The sequence below is a fragment of the Rhinatrema bivittatum genome, chromosome 8 (genome assembly GCF_901001135.1).
Source record: "Rhinatrema bivittatum chromosome 8, aRhiBiv1.1, whole genome shotgun sequence".
Lineage (NCBI taxonomy): Eukaryota > Metazoa > Chordata > Amphibia > Gymnophiona > Rhinatrematidae > Rhinatrema > Rhinatrema bivittatum.
The window spans coordinates 101,072,552-101,088,117 of NC_042622.1; the positions used below are offsets into that span (position 1 = coordinate 101,072,552).

General features: G+C 42.5%; 1 protein-coding gene across 14 annotated transcripts in view; it reads left to right on the plus strand.

Annotated features, from left to right (window-relative positions):
- The window catches only part of DAB2IP (DAB2 interacting protein), a 1,007,890-nt gene that overhangs the window by 929,540 nt on the left and 62,784 nt on the right, over positions 1 to 15,566 (plus strand). For all 14 annotated transcript variants that reach the window (XM_029614455.1, XM_029614462.1, XM_029614458.1 and 11 more), the window contains 2 exons: positions 9,374 to 9,518; positions 13,273 to 13,417. In XM_029614455.1, coding sequence (XP_029470315.1) covers positions 9,374 to 9,518; positions 13,273 to 13,417 — 290 coding nt within the window. The remainder of the gene's footprint in view (positions 1 to 9,373; positions 9,519 to 13,272; positions 13,418 to 15,566) is intronic.

The window sequence follows — 15,566 nt, forward strand, 5'->3', positions numbered from 1 at the left end:
AATAGAAACATGCTCACAAAAACCAGTCTGGAAAATGCATCAAGCCCATCTGTAGTATGCAGTGCAACATGGCAAAACAGAAACATCACGTTCCTCACAAAACATCAAGCAATAAAATCAAGAGATATAAAACATTATTCATAAAAATAAAACCATACTAATTAAAATAATAAATATCAAAACAGCTGATGAATAGAATATCCAGTAATTAAAAACTCACATAAATTTGTTCTAATATTTCACAAACACCAGTAAAATATTTTAAAATAGCCGACACATGAAGCAACACCCCAAAAGTAAAACTAATAAGTATTTTAAAAAAATCTCCCGCTCCATACCTGGTATCATTTGATTTCCAGTCACCCTGACATTGCTGTGGATTGAGGGGGGCCAACAAACAAATTTTATCCTCTGTCTTTCTCATACACCCCACTTACACATGTTCATTCTCTCATACACTCCTCACATGTTCTCATGCACACTCCCTCTGCCTCCCTTGCATGCATCTATTTATTTATTTATTTCATACAATTCTGTACTATCAACTTTTCTTTGCAGTTTACAAGATATAGCCATAAAAATTCAATTTAAACATATATTCGTAGATTTTAAAACAACCACGTGGGTGTCTATGTGCATGTGGTTCCCGGCGCATGCACATGGACGCGCTGATTTATAAAATGTGTGCACTAATGCTCGCATGTTATAAAATTGGATACCGGCACACACATGCGTGCCTGATTTTATGTCGGTGCGTGCATGTTTGCGCAAGTGCCGACTCACGCGCTCAAGGGGGGGGGGATTTTCTTAGAAACATGCAGTGACACTATAGGGCATTTCCCTAGTTCCCTCCTAGTCCACACCAATAAAGGAGAGGACTGGGAGGGAACCTCTTAACCCCTAGCTAACCTGCTGCCTTTTCCCCTATCCTCCCCAACCCCTAAAACCCCCCTAACTACCCTTTTTTTGTTGTTTTTTTTAACTTACCTGCACTATGGAGGAGCAGTAAGTTGCACAGGGCAGCCAATCCACCAATATCCCGCCCCCGGCCCTCCTTGGCCCACCTCTTTTTTGAAACTGGTTCTTCCACGCATACCAGAAAATATGCGCGTGGCTGCAGCACTTTGAAAATGCGCACGGTGAGCACGCGTGGCCTGGCCATGCTTGTATCTCCCGGTATTGATACGTGCCGGTGTTTTAAAATTTACCCTTTAGTAAATATGGATAAAACAATAATAAAACTATAATCATTAAAACATGGAAGCATAAACCAAACATAAAACAGGTTTAAAACAATATAAAAGTAAAAAACTAAACACAATAATCCCATTCAACATAAAGCTCACTGCCCTCTGCTTTATAGAAAATCAATGATAGAAGTCACTGCACTAAAGAAATGATTGCTGAAATAAATGTGCTTCCACCAGTTTTCAAAATTTTAAAAGACTACTCTCATTTTTAATTTCTTTTGGCAAACAATTCCAGAGGAGTGGCCCTTGCAAATAAAATTGCCACTTATAGGACTTATCCAATTGGATTTGTTTGAAGGATGGTATACATAACAATCCTTGTGAAGCTGATTTTTCATAAGAATATAAGACAGGCCTTTCTGGGTCAGACCAAGGGTCCATCAAGTCCAATGTGTCCAATAGTGGCCAATCCAAGTCACAAGTACCTGGCAAGTACCCAAACATTAAATAGATCCCAATCTACTATTCCTTATTGATTAATAGCAGTTTATGGACTTCTCTTCTAAGAACTTATCCAAATCTTTTCTTAACCCCAGTTACACTCACTGCCGATAATTATGCTTAATTATGCATTGACTGAAAAATAATTTTCTTTGTTTTAAAAGATTTACTTGCTAACTTCATGGAGTGACCCCTAGTCCTTCTCTTGTCTGAGAGAGTAAATAACCAATTTACATTTACCTGTTCAAGTCCTTTCATGATTTTGTAGATCTCTATCATATCCCCCCCCCTCAGCCATCTCGTCTCCAAGCTGAACAGCCCTAACCTTTTTAGCATTTCCTCATAGGGGAGCCATTCCATGCCCTTTATCATTTTGGTTGCCCTTCTCTGTACCTTCTCCAGTGAAACTATATCTTTTTTGAGATGTGGCGACCAGAATTGCACACAGTATTCAAGGTGCAGTCTCAGCATGGAGCGATACAGAGGCATTATGATATCCACCATTTTATTTGCCATTCCCTTCCTAATAATTCCTAACACTCTTTTTGCTTTTTTGACTGCCACAGCACACTGATCTGACAGTTTCAATGTAGTATCCACTATGATGCCTAGATCTCTTTCCTAGGTAGTAACTGCTAATATGGAACCTAACATCATGTAACTATAGTAAGGGTTATTTTTCCCTATATGCATCACCTTGTACTTGTCCACATTACATTTCACCTGCCATTTGGAAGCCCAGTCTTCCAGCCTGACAAGGACCTCCTGAATTTTATCACAATCCACTTGAGATTTAACTACTCTGAATAATTTTGTGTCATCCACAAATCTGATCACCTCAATCGTCATACCCCTTTCCAGATCATTTATAAATATATTAAAAAGCACCAGTCCAAGTACAGATCCCTGAGGCACTCCACTGTTTAACTTTTTCCACTGTTAAAACAGACCATTTAATCCTACTCTCTGTTTCCTGTCTTTTAACCAGTTTGCAATCCACAAAAGGACATCGCCTCCTATCCCATGACTGTTTAGTTTTCTTAGAAGCCTCTCTTGAGGGACTTTGTCGAACACCTTCTGAAAATCCAAATACACCACATCTACTGGTTCAACTTTGTCCATATGTTTATTCACCCCTTCAAAAAAATGTAGGATGTTAGGGAGCACTAGGAGAACGGTCCCATTTCCGAGGAGATTGTGTGCCGTTGTACTTCGGCACAACCCCAGAGGGCTCCAAGGCGGTACCGAGGCAGGCGAGACATGTCCGAGCCTGGGCTGAGACCAAGCCCAGGCCCCCTGCTGACCTGCACAGCCTGAGTGAGACCAACCATGCAAGGTTGGTCCTGAGTGGTCCTCTGACTACTACAAGCCATTTCGGACCTGCCGCTGGAAACGGCAAAGGCAGCAGGCCAGACAGGAGACAAGGGCAGATGAAGGCTCTGGAATATGAAGGCTCAAGACGAGTAACTTGGAGATGTGAAGACTCAGACAAAAAGCTTGAGCAAAAAGACTCAGGATCAAGGTTCGCAGCGCACCCTACACATCCCACCACAGGGCGGATTGGTCGCGGACCACGCTTGAGTGCGAAGCAGACTCCAGACGAATACGTAGAAGATAAAGCCGGAACATGGCGAAGATTCAGTAGAAGCCTGCACCAAGATGCGCCCTACACAGCCGTCCATCTCTGGTCACGGACCACGCTAGAATGGAGCAGATTCAGTCAGAGTCTTAGCCATGGATGGAGCAGCCACAAGAACATCCAAGGGCCAAGATGAGATTCAGGGTAAGGGACCAAGAGGAGACTTGGCTTCAGGCGCTGCAGATGAGAAGACAGGCTCATGCCACGAGGTGTCGAGACACAACTTGGCACGCCACAAGAGGTAGCAATGAGGGATCACGGGTCCAGGAAGCAGAAGCGGAGACAAGGCATCAGGAAGGAACATCAGAAAGACCGCGAAACATCAGAACAAGATGAGAGATAATCCAGAAGAGACCATGAACATGAAGAACGATGAGAGATCCCGCGAAGAACAGGAAATACCAGCAGGAGCGAAGATGGGAAGTCCAAGAAGAGATTAACTCCTTGCGAAGGCAAAGCATGAGTGAATCCAAGACCTTTTTATAGGCAGAAGAGGGAGTTTCCAGGAGGTGAGGTCATCAATGGGCCACTCCTATGCTGGCCCTTTAAATCACTGAAGAAGACGCAGCTTCGTCCCCAAGGAAGGATGCAGAAGCAGAACCATGGTCAGCGGCCATGCTGCTGCTAACGCTGAAGAGCAGGGCGGGGCCGAGGAACAAGCCCAGCATTGTCGGCAGCTCTCAAGCCACAGAGGGCAGACTAAGGAGCGGTTCCAGTTGCAAGGAAGACCAGGGACTGCGGCCTTTGGGCCTCCAGGCAGGCAGAGAGAGAAGGTAAGAGGCTGCCCATGAGGGCAGAATCACAACATAGGAGATTTGTGAGGCAAGACTTCCCTTGGGTAAATACATGTTGACTGTGTCCCATTAAACCATGTGTATCTAAATGTTCTCTGATTTTATTCTTTATAACAGTTTCCACAATTTTTCCTGGCATTGAAGTCAGGTTCATCAGTCTATAGCTTCCTGGATCACCTCTGGAGCCCTTTTTAAATATTGGGGTTACATTGGCCACCTTTCAGTCTTCAGGTACAACGTGTCAACTAATATAGTTTTAACATTATGTTAATAGTTGGATACATCAGACCATTCTCTTAAAAACAAGCACCAGTATTTTAAACAGATTTTCCATTTTATGGGAAGCCATAGATGTTCTATCAATTTTGATGTTATATGTTCTCTCATTGATATTCCATAATTATACAAACAGCAGAATTCTGGACATATTGTAATGCACATAAAGAATTCTGAGGTAAACCAAGATGCAAGGCATTGCAGTAATCCATTGAGGATAAAACCAAAGCATGCAATTCAGTTTTAAGACTATTCATGTTCACAAATGGCTTTAATCTACACAGCATCCTAATTTTAAAATATGCTTTCAGACACACGCCCTCTCTTCTCCCGAATATACTCATTCTCTCACACATGCTCCCTCTCTTTCCCCTCACACACACGCTCTCACACATTGTTCTCACACACAGAGGCTTTCTCTCTCTCATACACATACAGACTCACACACACACACACGCTGTCTCTTTCTCACATACCCACACAGGCTCTCATACACCCACAGGCTTGCTCCTTTTCTCATAAATACAAGCTCTCTCTCTCTGTCTCATACATACATGTAGGCTTGTTATCTCTTACACAGACAGGCTTGCTCTCTTTCTCATACACACACACAGGCGCTCTCTAGTTCTCTCTCACATACACGCAGGCTCTCTATTTCTCTTGTACACATGCAGGCTCTCTCTCATTCTCAAATACACATGCAGAGTCTCAAACACAAAAACACAGGCTCTTTCTCATATGCATATCTGCTCTCTCATACACACACACACAGACTCTTTGTCTCTCTCATACACATACACAGACTCTCTGTCTCTCTTATAACACACACTCACACTCACTGAGGACCTCCCCTTCTCTTCTGGTCCTCTTCTTCAGCCATCACAGGATGTGCTCCATGGTGGCCTTCTTTGGCCATTGTGGGATGGACTCCATGGTTGCCTATCACGCCATCTTCAGCCACCATAGGATGGGCTCTGCGGTAGCCTATCACTCCTGTCTTCACCTTGTCGGGTCCCCCAAATCTGGCTCAGGCTCCAGGAACTGCTTGGGGAGGGGAGGCAGACATAAAGGCAGCTGCATGCTGCAATCCTCTCTCTTCTTAGTTGCAAATTCATGGGCGGAAATTGTAAACTTACAACTTCTACCCATGACCTGGCTAATGTGAAGGAGAGAATCGTAGCCAACATGGTCAGTCATAGATGGAAGGATTTCACTCGCAAGTTGCAGTTTATGCCCCAGAGAGCCACATGTAACTTGTGAAGGGCCAGTTGGCCATCCCTGTAATAGGAGATTAACATGACACCAGTTGGAGAAATAACAACCTCTGCCCCCCCTTGCCAATTGCATAGAGTTGTTTTACAGCCAAATGGTGTTTCACACTCATTCAGCAATCAGCACTAGAAACCCATGGAGCTTTACAACCTAGCTTTCAAGTTGGCTAATTTAGAAGAAAAAAATGTACTCTGGATTTAAATTACATCTTACAGATGCAACATTGCATCTATCAGCATTGACCAAAATGCCTTCATTATTTTGTCCCATGTTATCCCAGTGTTTTCTATGTAATATAGATAAAAATGCTTCCTCTCTCTAAATACTGCTCCTGTAATACGGTGTGTTGTGATGTAATTTACAGAGAGTTATTTTTGCTTTTTCTGAAGTAATGGAAATATTTTGTTTCTTACTATTGGCACAACATGGGAGAAAATCCTTTGTGAAAAGCTTTGTGCCATCAATCAAATCAAGTAAGTCCGATAATGAACCGGCTCCGTACTGAGATTTTCTTTTTTTTTTTTTGGAAAATGGGTTTCCTTACAACTTACTATAAAACATCACCTGTGGCTTATGAAGGACTTAGCATATATCCTTGAACGAGATGTATGGATGGATGTGTAATATACTTGTAAATACCTAGCCTGATGACTAGCTGGGATTAGAAGCTCACTGGGGAGTACTGGGGCTATATTCTGATCCATGCTCTCAGGTTCTTCTTCCGATGGTGAGGAAGGACAATCTTTCAATGCCCTTAGAGGGGTTTGTAGGTCTTCTGTAATAATCCAACAAAAAAACACACAGGCACATGGTGGCTGTTGCTCAAAATAAAATCATTTTAAGAACATAAGAAATTGCCATGCTGGATCAGACCAAGGGTCCATCAAGCCCAGCATCCTGTTTCCAACAGAGGCCAAAACCAGGCCACAAGAACCTGGCAATTACCCAAACACTAAGAAGATCCCATGCTACTGATGCAATTAATAGCAGTGGCTATTCCCTAAGTAAAATTGATTAATAGCCATTAATGGACTTCTCCTCCAAGAACTTATCCAAACCTTTTTTGAACCCAGCTACACTAACTGCACTAACCACATCCTCTGGCAACAAATTCCAGAGCTTTATTGTGCGTTGAGTGAAAAATAATTTTCTCCAATTAGTCTTAACTGTGCTACTTGCTAACTTCATGGAATGCCCCCTAGTCCTTTTATTATTCGAAAGTGAAAATAACCGAGTCACATCTACTCATTCAAGACCTCTCATGATCTTAAAGACCTCTATCATGTGCTTAGTGCACATCAATACAAAAATAAAGTCTAGAAGAAAATATTACAGTCACTAATAAATCTGTACACCCTCACTGTGGGTATTCTTCACAAGGGATCCTCCCTGGGCATTTCCCCATAATATGTGCAAACTTGGATGCTGATTCTTCCTCAGTAGGAAAACTGTGAACTCCTGCTGATACTCCTCAGAAACTCCTGGCGGAGGCTTCCTTGTAAGCAGCAGATCTGAAGCAGACCTCCAAGTCTGTCAATCCTCACTTGACTCCAACTTGAAGCACCACTCTCAGTCTCTGAAATGATCCCTAAGGCAAATGAGGAGAACTCCTTTTGAGCTACAAATCACATTCTATTTCAGTGGTCCACCTTGGACCCCAAGACAGAAGTTCTCCCAAGTCCTGAAGGCCTGGACGCTTTAACATTGGGCCTCAGCTACCTTCCCAGGACAGGTAGTTTTCTCGCTTGGAAAAATAACCCCTACTGGACCAAGCGGGCCCATAAGTTTTGTGAAATCACTCGATATAGACACCTCCCACCGGGGAGTATCAAACACACCCCTAACCCTCCTGCTCTCGTACCTTGTCACCCAGTGTTCTCGGAGACACTGAAGTCACTAGTAAGGGACTACTTTGGTGACCTCCTTACAGATTTGAACTTGTTCATGCCATATATTGTAGCAAGATTCTATTGAGCTGCTGTAATTTGACTAATTGTAAGAAAAGAAGTTAAATTGAAAAAGGGAGGGGATTTGTTGATGCATCCACGTCATGGGTTGTAACAGAGGGATTCTCTTTGGTGGGCTGGGAAAGTTAAGCATGCACCCCTGATATTCATCATTTGGGGATTAATAGGGCGGTGGGGTTTTTTAATCACACGCTGACTTTAGACGGAACTAAGAGGATGAAACACTCGCTCTTTCCTAGGCAGTAATTCTGAATATTAAGGCCACCTCCGGAGAAAGATTTTTCATTTTTATTTTTTATAATGTGTTGCAGTAGGAAATAGACAGATTGAAAAAACAGTAATGCCCTGTTCTGGGGTGGGGTGTTCATCGCAAAATGAAGTAAAAAATGGTTCCATTTTTTAACAAGTCCATTTTTAACAACCCTTTTGTTATAGAAAACTAAAGCCCTGATTCCCAAATGGCAGAAATACCTGTAGAGCTTGATGGTCATTTTCCCACCTCCAGATGGAAACTGGTAGCCAAATTGTTTTCCCAAGGTCACCACTTTTGGCCACACTGCATCTGAAAATTAATGGTCATATGGATTAATTGCTTCTGACAATAGGTGGCCAAACAAGTGTGTATGGCCATCACTGGTCACTTGGCTGTTAGATTTCTGACTCACTGCCTGTACACAAAAGCAAGCTTTATATGACCCTTAACATATCAAGCATGGAACATCAAAAAGTAGAGCAGTGCTCATAAAAAGGTGAGCCATGTACAAAGAAAAAAGGTATGATATAAAGGGGCTTTGGTCAAAGAATTTCTAAAGGACCAGTTCTGACTAGAATTGCACAGGTATAATCATGCACCATCCAGTCAAACTGACAGCAACAAAACAAGCTTTATTAAATAATTTTATAATGCAAATAAAATGTGTGTTGTAGTCCCACAGCAGCATTGTTATCAATCAAAGCTGAACTTAGTTTTAAGGCAGATTTTGACAAGAGCCACTTCTGAGAAATGCCAGTGATTGCCTGGAATGCCCAACACTGACACTGTGTGCTTGCTTCAGGGGCTGAGATTAACAATGGGCTTAGTTCATGCAATGCTTCACTGGTATTTCTGTTTCCTTTTTCTTGCCGTGTCTCTCTCAGTACTAGACTCACTCCTCCATGGCATCTTCCTCTTTGGCCACTTCTAGTCTAGAAGTGTTTGTTTCCGTTTGATTGTGGAGTGCAAGCAGCTCTTTTTGTTTGCAATTGATACCAATCACAGAAACACAAATGACCTCAGATCCAGGCCCTCGGGATCCATCTAGTCTGCCTAATTTCATTTGTGTTGGATTGCCATAGACCTCAGTTGATCTTTGGTATTTCCCTAATGTCTTCACAACCAGGCAATCCTCTGTGCTTACCCCATATTAAAATAATCCTTTTATGAAAATGGCTTTTAGTCCATCCATTATTAAAAGGGAGATAGTGACACACATTTGCCAAGCTCACAGTTGGTCTAGATCATTAAGCGTTTGGTTAAAATAAGTCTCTTATTTGCCTTGTTTGACAGTTCAAGAGATTGTAAGCTCGAAGTAGCGTTGCATTCATCAAGTAGTGCTACAGAAATAAGTAGTAATAGTAGTAGCTGTACTGTCATAATGTTCTCATTCTGTACCTGCTGTTTGTCAATGCGTTATATGCTCTATGTAAATGGATATAAATGAAAATGTGATCTTTCCTTTTGCTTTTCCTGTTCAGGACTTCTTGACAGACTTGATGATGTCCGAAGTAGATCGCTGTGGTGAAAATGAGCATCTTATTTTTCGAGAGAACACACTAGCCACAAAAGCAATTGAAGAGTACCTTAAATTGGTGGGACAGAAGTATTTGCAGGATGCCTTAGGTAGGTAGCAAATATATTTGCTTAAAAAAAACTGTATTTGCCATGATTGGTGGGACAAAATGAATGTCTGCTAGCTGCAATTTTTTTCCCTCAAAGATGTAAATTGGGAGACACTTCCCCCACTTATTAATAGGGCCTTCAAACTACACAGCCAGAGAGATTAGGGTTCAAATTTATCATGTATTAATACAACTGATGGATATCCCAGCCTGATCCCAAGCAGCTGTTAATTCTGATTACTAAACCAGTTAACAAGTTGCCAGATCTCAGCATATAGAGTAGGAATATAGGTAATTGGTCATAAGACCCCAAAGTATTATGCTATCAGTACCACTGCATTATATTTCTGTGATCATATTGGTAGGGTTTGTATTGTTTTAGCTTTGGTATCATGGGTAATCATCCAAATCTCTATTGTATAGCAGCTTTCTCCAATGAAAACTGTGGGGCCAATATTCAAAGGCCACAAATAATCCAGCTGAATGCCAACTTTTCAATATTTCCCCCACTTATCTGGTGAACTTTTGGATGGATAACTCATTATCCGTCTACAATTTAACCAGATAATACAGGGGTGTTCCGAGGCCATTTTTTGGAGGAATAACTAACTTATCCAATTTTTAACCATAACAAACTAATGGGATCATTCACTAAGCTGCGGTATTTTTTTATGGCAGGATTCACCAAGCTGTGATAAATGATCCTGCTGCTTGGTGAATCTTGTAGTGTTTTTCCCCGTGGAAAAACACTGCAGCAGGAAAGGGCCCCCTAACCACATGCGATGGCAGCCCTGGGACTGTGGGGCTGCCATCACTTAAAGGGGCTGCTGCTTGGCCCTGAGAACGTCGCCCTCCCCCCCAAAGCAATGTAAAACCCTTAGGGGTCTGCGTAAACTAACTGTCACCCCCCATCACCACTGCCCAAAATTTATGTATGGCGCAAGCCCCACCCCCTCAACCCTGCTCCTTCACTCAGAAAACCCGGCCCACGAAGGACGGGACCCCCCCTCCCCTCTGGCCCCCCCCCCCCCCAAAAGCTTCTAAGACCGGCAGCTGGGATTTATCCTTAGCAGAATAACTGTGCAGATTCTGTGGGTCAATTGGTCTTTATCTGCCATCATTTACTTTAGTTCTGAGCTAAAAGAGCTGTGATCTGTGCAGCATCCTCCCTGCCCAGTGACACACTCCCCTCCTCTCTCCCCTCCACCCCATCTAACATTCCCCTTTCTCTTTTGCCTATCCCCGACTCTCTGCCCAGCATCCTTCTCCCCCACCTGCCCAGCAGCGTTCCTCTCTATCTCCAGCCCCTGCCCACAGCAGCATCTATTCCCCTTCTGACTCCTCCCACTTCCTACCAGGGGGCAGCTCTGGGCTCCAGCACAGGTGGCACTCCTCCACCCTCCTTGGGCATAATATGCGTCTGTCTGGGGCCAGCCCTTCCACTCTGAAGCTGTCGGATGGCACTTCTGCATCCAGGCTGGAGAACAGTCAGGCGCGATGCCCCTTTTAGTCTTCAGCCCAGGACAGATTCCCCAATCACCCCACTCTCATCCTGGCACTGTTCTCATGAACTCAATTTGCAGAGCTATACACAAAAGCTTTTTTTTTTTATATATATAAAACATTAACACTATACCACTATACATTCCCTTCAAAAGCACATTGATACCTTCTGAATCCTTCTCAGCTATTCACACTTGATTAGCAGATCTATAATTACCAATGAATTTTTTGGTCTGCTGAACCTGACTTTGAAATCTTCACTTGCATATGAAATTCTTTGTGCTGAACAGCAAGGATTTTATGATTTATTGCAAAAGCTAACCTTTTTGGGAAAAAAGCACTTTCATTGCTGTTCATTGTCCCTGTAAGTTGGAAAGACTCATCAATCATAATTATAAGTGAAATATAATTACAATATGAAAGTTAATTATGCTGCAATTAAATTTAAGAAAACTAGTTAGTAAGTGCATATATACATATGTGTAAGTGCATATATACATATGTGTGTATATATATATATATATATATATAGTAATTTGTTGCAGAGTGATGGCAGGAACTTATACTCCATCAGTTATGATAACAATTAGTATAACTGAGTTTGGATATGGAGTTGAGCAATATCTATTAATTACAAGGTCATGGGTCAGATATAAGTTTCAGACAAAAAAAAAAGTCAGTTTGGCTTGCATAGTTTTGAAATGATACATCATTTGCCCAAGAATTGCATTTTGTGCAACTTCAAGAAGGGAAAAAATCCAGAGAAAATAATTGCATTAGCAAAATGTTCTGCAAAAGTCACCACACAGCTTCTGCTTGAAAGTGTTACATTTCAGAAGCAGGCAAAAGTTCCACAGCAGTATTTGCATATTTTCTGTTTGCTTTAATTATTGGCTAGTTCTTTTCTTCTGTGCAAAAAATTGTTTGGTTTTTTTTTACACAAAGTTCAGGAAGTTAAATCACTGGTCAACAACTGGGCTGTGTCAAAACTGTGTAAGGAGAAAGACCATCCAAAAACCAAGAGAAGGGCATTCACATTAGATGTTGTTATACCTTTAGGAAGATACAGTTAAATAAGCATCATTTTTGCATTAATCTACTAACCTGGAAGTTTTCAGGTCTTCTGTCCTAATTATTTTTGAGGTGCCTCTATAACACTCTGGCTCTCTTCCAATCTTTGGGAGACCCCTGCCCATCCCCCGCTCTCCAGGCCCGCCTATAGATGCCAAAAAATGAAATCACACAGGGAGGCCCCAGCCCTTTGCTTGGGATGAAAGAAAGGCAAGGGAAAAGCACAGGAAAGCCAGACAGTATTTGCCCAAGGCACTGCAACTGACCAGTGAAAGAAGTAATTTAAGAAATATGGGAGTCATTAGCAAGCTTCCTTTCCAAGTTCTAATAACCCATTAGAACAAAATACCAGGAAAATGCAATCAAACAAATCTCAGAAGGAGAAACGAATATTTGTTTGCTACTCACTCGTTAATGGATAGTGCTAAAGGCAAGACCTGTAAATATTACTGTAAAAGATGGAAGACAAGGAAATCAAGATCAACGTAAGGATGTGACTGTTAATGTATACCTTCCAGGGCACTATGCAGATCTTGACACTAATACAGTACAAGACAGGAACAAATGAGATAGTTACAGTGTATTTTAAGAAGGGCAATAATTCTCATGTCTGATTTAGAATCCATTAATCTTCATGTCATAATGTAATAAGAGGTTTTGTTTTAGCTATGGCCTGGAGGTCCATCAAAGGGCTCCTGGAACTCAAGTACAGTGGTTTTCTTATATAATAAAATAGACTTGATAAAACATCAGGTAAATAGTTAAAACCCTGCAATGGAAAACTGAAAGAAAAGCAAAATGCAAACATTTCAAATGGGTAGAATGTGGAGAATCAGGAAAACAGAAACCAGAATCTCATTTTGGCATGAAATGAACGCACCTTACTAACCGAATGTAAGCAGTGTATCCCCCTCCCCAGTGGGTAGGGTGTTTGCTGGTAGTTAAATAAAAAATGTATTTCTTTGATTTGTCAGCCACCCATCCATAGAGGCTCAGGATAAAGCACAATAAGTAACGTTAAAACACGGTATTAATTATGTGACAGGAATAATTATAAATATTAGACACAGTCCTATCAGACCTGATAGGCTGAGGCAAAATGACTATAATATAATATTTATATAATATAAAGAGTTTTAGGAGTTGTAAACCTATGACATACAGTGAGTTTATTTCCATAGGTGAATTCATCAAGGCATTGTATGAATCAGATGAAAACTGTGAGGTGGATCCAAGTAAATGTTCAACCTCTGACCTTCTGGAGCATCAGAGTAACCTGAAAATGTGCTGCGAACTGGCCTTTTGTAAAATCATCAACTCTTACTGGTCAGTATGCGTACGAACTCCTTCCTGTTCTCTCTGCTGCAAGGGTTCTCAGCCCAGTCATCAGGACACACCCAGCCAGTCAGGCTTTCAGGATTTTCTCAGTGAATATGCCTGAGATAAGATATGCATGCACTGCCTCTGTTGGATGCAGATCTATCTCATGCATATTCATTATGGATATCCTGAAAACCCAACTGGCCAGGCATGTCCAGAAAACTGGATTGAGAACTGTTGCTGTGCTAATGTGGGACTGAAGAAACCGCACCCCGTACTATACATCTTGTTTGCTCTTAATGCCGCTGGATTGTAGTATAGTCTAGAGATTTTTAAATCTTTCAAAAATATTAGGATTTCTGAATTATCTGTGTAAGTTCAAATGGATTTCAGATTCACGAGTGAATTTAAACTGAATTTTTTACATTTCTTGCCGTCAAATCTTTGGAAATATACTTCAGAAAATGGCAGCTTGTGTGGAAGGCTGATGATGGCACCACCGAAAATAACTTGAGAAAGGAACAGCAAATCTGATCTCCCTAGAGCAGCCACAGCAGCTCTTGCAGTGTGCGGTCCAGGCGCGCTCGCTAAATTGCTCACTCTCTCCTAGATTCATTAAGCCGCAATGTTTTATCGCAAGAGAGGTCCCACTATCCCGGGGGGGGGGGCATAGCAGCAATACAGGGGCATCTCCCCCCCCCCTCCGAAAAAAGTATTGCAGCCGTATGGCACGTTCTTCTGTCTCGCAGCCAAACCCTGTGGGCAAATGAAATGCCTAGCGACCCTTAACTCAATGATGACCCCCAACTTCAGGGGACCGCCATTGTCTTAAAGGGCCACTGCCTCCCCCCCCCCAAAAAAAAATGCAGCAAAGAGGGGAGATTGAGCGGGCCGGGATTAAAATTTGGACTTGGAGGTATAGGGAGGGGGGGGCTGGAGGCTGTACCCCATTATTATTGAAAGACTGGGGGTGGGGGGACTGGGAGACTGGGACCCTAAAGTTTTATATTGGGCTTTGGGGGAGTGAGGGGGCCGGGAGAAGGACCTCATTTTTATTGATAGATTTGGGGGACTGGGGCTATCGCTGCTCAGGATAATTTCTTCTAGTTTTAAATTCTGGGGGGAGTCAGGGCTGCCTCAATTGGCGGCCCCGGGTTGAGCAGAGGACAGCATTGACTCCTGCTCAACCTCCCCTCTTTGCCGCAACGTTTTTAGGGGGGTTTTGCTGCCACTTTGAATGTGAGGCAGGAGCTTCAGAACCCGGGTTAGTGTCCTGGGCCTTCCATTTCACATTTACCCCTTTCCCAAGAGGTGTAGCTATTTTATCATGGCTGACCACCTGCTCGATGGGCCGTTATAAAATATTTGCATAGGATTGCCTATACATGACCTTTTTTGCATGTATTTGCATTACTTATGCTTGCAAATCACATGTAGAGAAGGTCATTGTAATAGGGAAGGGAACCTGGGCAGGGAGGTGCAAAATATTGCATATATCACGCAATATACGCAATATAACGCATGTTAGAGCACTACTACGGCTTGATGCATCTCTGTCTGTGATGTGGGGAGAATGGAGGAGTGGCAAATGGACTCTGTTCGTCCTTTGGCCAACTGGGTCACTTAGGAACAACCTCCTAGGTTGCTCCACATTTAAACCCAGGCTGAGAAGGTGGTGATTGGGGAAGGGGAGAACGAGGAGAGCAGGGCAATGACATTAGACCTACTTGCATCACCTACTATTTGACCCATCAGTTGCCGCTGGTAACAAATGTTATCAGATTTTTGCAGATTTGCTTTAGATTTTCTCAGAAAATCTGAACTTGGCTAAAATCTGCCTGGCTTGAGTTTGACTTCGAATTGTTCTGAGATCTCCCTTACAGTCGTTTTATGTTGTCAAATCCGTATTGCCCAGAGTTAAGAAACAGCACCCTCTGCCAGTCCGTTTACAGGTGAAACCTCTTTCTTTACCCATCTCCCAAAGAAGGAGAGACCCTATCGGGATCAGACCCCCGTCTGCCCAAGAGGATTTGGATATTAGGGATGTGCAGCCTCCAAAATTTCACTTTCTTTTTTGGGGGGAAGGGGGTTCTCACAGGTATGTTTTGTTTAATATTTATTTCATTTCTGTCCTTTTCCAGGCATTCTCAGAACC